The sequence below is a fragment of the Sinocyclocheilus rhinocerous genome, unplaced genomic scaffold (assembly GCF_001515625.1).
Source record: "Sinocyclocheilus rhinocerous isolate Xijiao unplaced genomic scaffold, SAMN03320098_v1.1 scaffold2810, whole genome shotgun sequence".
NCBI lineage: Eukaryota > Metazoa > Chordata > Actinopteri > Cypriniformes > Cyprinidae > Sinocyclocheilus > Sinocyclocheilus rhinocerous.
The window spans coordinates 127,491-130,989 of NW_015626406.1; the positions used below are offsets into that span (position 1 = coordinate 127,491).

Consider the following 3,499-nt stretch of genomic DNA (forward strand, 5'->3'; position numbering starts at 1 on the left):
TTAAAACATTCAAATAGATAATTTAAATTGACAATATTTCACAATATTACAGTGTTTACTGTATTTTTAATAAAAAAATGTAGCCTTGGTGAGCATAAGAGACTTTCCCAAAAAAAAGGGGGGCCCGGCAGAAAAAGTTTGGGAACCACTGGCCTACTCAAACACACAATATTTAATTTAATCCATACAGGCCTACCTCATGTTGCACTTTTTGAGAAAAACAATGGCACAATAAAAAAAAAACTTTTCAGGTCTATGTCCAATCCCTCACTTTTTCTAGTTATATAAGGTTAAAATATTTTGCCTGTAATTGTTTTTCTCATATCGCAATATAATATCGATATCGCCTGGACAGTGTAAAATATTGTGATATCCTTTTTAGCTCATATCGCCCTCCCCCACCAATTTAAAGTATCCAGATAGAAATTTGTTACCCATTCTCAATGGAAAAGTGCCCAAGCAGCATTGCTCAAAAAAGTTGCCTGGCAGACTTGCTCAAAAAGTTGCCCCGTGTATCATCAGCCTTAGACCGTAAATTTGCGACGCACCGACTAGTGTGTTGTAGGTAATCATTTTGTTTCTTTGTAGAGATGGGAAAACACTTGCTGCGGCTGGACGCTCCAACTTGGTCCATTTGTGGAGTCTGGACAGTCGACAGCTCTTGAGAGTAATACAAATGCCTCCAAATGTCAAATCAGTAAGATTTGTGGATTTCCTCCCAGATAGTTTTGATGGCGGATCCAACCAGGTGCTGATCAGTAGTCTGCTTACCTAAAAAACTTCTTATCCAGTTTATAGATTTATTGTGGAAATGACTAATGCTGTAATATACTCTTCTCAGATTCTAGGTGTTTTGAGCCAAGATGGCGTCATGCGCTTTATCAACATTCAGTCATGCAAGCAGATCTTTGAAATAGGGTCCCATGAGGATGCCATCACGTTGGCAGCCATTTGTCCTAAAGGCCACCATATTGTTGCTGTGATGGACAGTGGTGCTCTCAGAATCTATGATGTACGAAGCCTCACCCCAGAAATCAGTAAGGTAAATTTTGATTTATTGTTCTATTTTAAATAAATGCCTGAACGATCTATTATTCAAAGAATCCTGAAACAAATGTCTCATATTTCTTGAGCACCAAATCAGCTCATTAGAATGATTTATAAAAAATGATGTGACACTCAAGAAAGGAGTAATGGTGACACAGCTTTGCTATCACAGGAATGAATTACATTATTAAAATATATTAAAGTATAATACAGTAAAAACAGTAATATTGTGGTCAAAAAATACAGCCTTGATGAGCATTAGAAACTTAATTCAAAAATATTAAAAACACTCACCAACCACACACTTTTGAATATATGTTGGTATATGTATGTGTTATATATACATACTTACTTTTTTTGTTTGTTTGTGTAGCCTCCCCAGCCTTTGTTGAAACTGGTCACTAAAGGCAAAAGCAGTGAGAGATCAGGTTTGAAAATGAAGGTTTATACTGGGGCAGGTCAGCGTCCTGTGAAAACATCAGGACGCAGAATCCAATCCAAAGTTTTACCATCTGCTGTTTCCACACTGGATGACAAAGAGGTTCTGTTTATATTCAGTTTTATTCAATATAATTTTAATTAATTAATTTATCTATTTGTGGGTTGGGTGCCTATGACACCTTCGGTCTCATTCTCTTTTATTTAACACCCCCTTATTTAACTTATTACCTAATCATATCTGATTAATCTGTTTTGTGTAGAATGATTTGCCTAATGGCCTTAACAAGAAAAGGCTACAAGCGTTACTAAGAGCATTTGGAGAATACCCAGCCAAATACAGGTAACGTAATAAATGTGTCATGCAGAAGCGATGATGTTTTGTTGATTTAATGTGAAGCTGTAGTCTGCGTCTTTGCTTTATTTGTGTGTGTGTGTGTGTGTGTTTATTTGTTTTCCGGCAGGATGTTCATTTGGCGTTCTCTGTTGCATCTACCTGAGAACCATGCAGCTTTCAGCAGTCTGACTGACAAAGGTCTGCATTCAGCATACATGTGCCTTCAGGAACGCTACCCCATCAAAAGCCACAAACTACAGAGAGGCCTGCAGAGGTGGACACGGCATCAATCAGTTGACTTAATTGTATACATATAGATTTGCCCACCATATTGTTAATGTCAGTAACTTAAATTACATTTAAGGGTGCTTTCACACCTGGCCCGTTGTTTCGGAACCTGGTGCGTTTCCCCCTTAGCTCGATTTGTTTGGGCATATGTGAACACGGCAATCGCGCTCTGATCCGCACCAAAACAATCGGTCCGAGATCGCCTGAACGAGGTGGTCTCGGCTCGATTGGAAACGAACTCTGGAGCGGTTCGGTTGTAGTGAGAAAGCAATCCGATCTAACGGACCAACGAACCAGGCTATATCACAATGTATAATGTATAATTACGTAAGTTCTGTGAAAAGCATTAGCTTTGTTGTTTTGCTAATACCTCAAAATGAACCTGTGAATGTCTGTGGGTGAGCACGTCTTCGCCATTCAAAATCAAAGTGCACTTTTTCATTTTATAATGCCGTCTTATTGCTCTTCTTCCTAGTAGGTGCATTTTAAAAATGTTTTCCAGATGAATCCTGGACTCCTGCTCAAAGTGATAAATTAATATAACGACAGCTACAAAAAACCTCAACAATAAGCCCACGAAGCTGTTGTCGTGACGGATGACAGCCGTGACAGCTAAGTGGAATCCCGGAAAATAAACCGTGGAACTTTGACCAATGAGACAACAGTTTACTCACGTGTGACTTGTATTAACAAATTTGGTCCGTTTAGAAACATTGCGGTGTGAAAGCTAACCGCACCAAGAATAAAAAGCAACATTGTAATAATTTTAATCCCTGTTTCGGAACAAAGCAATCGATCCACAGGTGTGAAAGCACCCTTACAGTTAAATGCTGTTAATTGTACAATTTTTAGAAGTAAAAAATAACAAATCAATGTATAATTTACAGTAAAAAAAATTTAATCTCATATTCCCAGAATTCCCTGTGTGACACTCCACATTTGAAAGTATTTTGTTTAAATAATCATGTTTCTTAATCAGTTTTGTCATGTTTGTTATCAGTTATGTACATTTGAGTTTATGTTACATCTTCTGTTGTTTGATGAATGTTTATTGCAATATTTAAGTGTTGTGTGTTACCATGATGGTGTTTAGTGTAATGACTCTGTGCACCTTCTATTTATTAGTATACTTTAGCTTGTGGAAAAGCTACTTGTGATGAACTGATTCTTCATATTGCTGTCTCTTTTACCACCTGCATTATTATGATGGTTGTCAGTTTATGTTAAAGATACAAAACAGATTTTAGTAGCAGTGTGCATTGCTGAATTTACTTGTTTACACTCAAATGTTCTTGTTTGTAAATTACAGTTTGTTCTGTAAATGTTTTTACAGTTTTTCTGTATTTTTTAAAGAATTATTCTGGCAACCACAGCTGCCAAAATTATTTT

At 37.0% G+C, this 3,499-nt stretch overlaps 1 protein-coding gene across 2 annotated transcripts in view; it reads left to right on the forward strand.

Annotated features, from left to right (window-relative positions):
• The window catches only part of LOC107714750 (TBC1 domain family member 31-like), a 13,822-nt gene that overhangs the window by 3,424 nt on the left and 6,899 nt on the right, over window positions 1-3,499 (forward strand). For both annotated transcript variants that reach the window (XM_016520724.1, XM_016520716.1), the window contains 5 exons: window positions 589-748; window positions 842-1,042; window positions 1,421-1,588; window positions 1,749-1,828; window positions 1,950-2,096. In XM_016520724.1, the coding sequence (XP_016376210.1) occupies window positions 589-748; window positions 842-1,042; window positions 1,421-1,588; window positions 1,749-1,828; window positions 1,950-2,096 (756 nt within the window). The remainder of the gene's footprint in view (window positions 1-588; window positions 749-841; window positions 1,043-1,420; window positions 1,589-1,748; window positions 1,829-1,949; window positions 2,097-3,499) is intronic.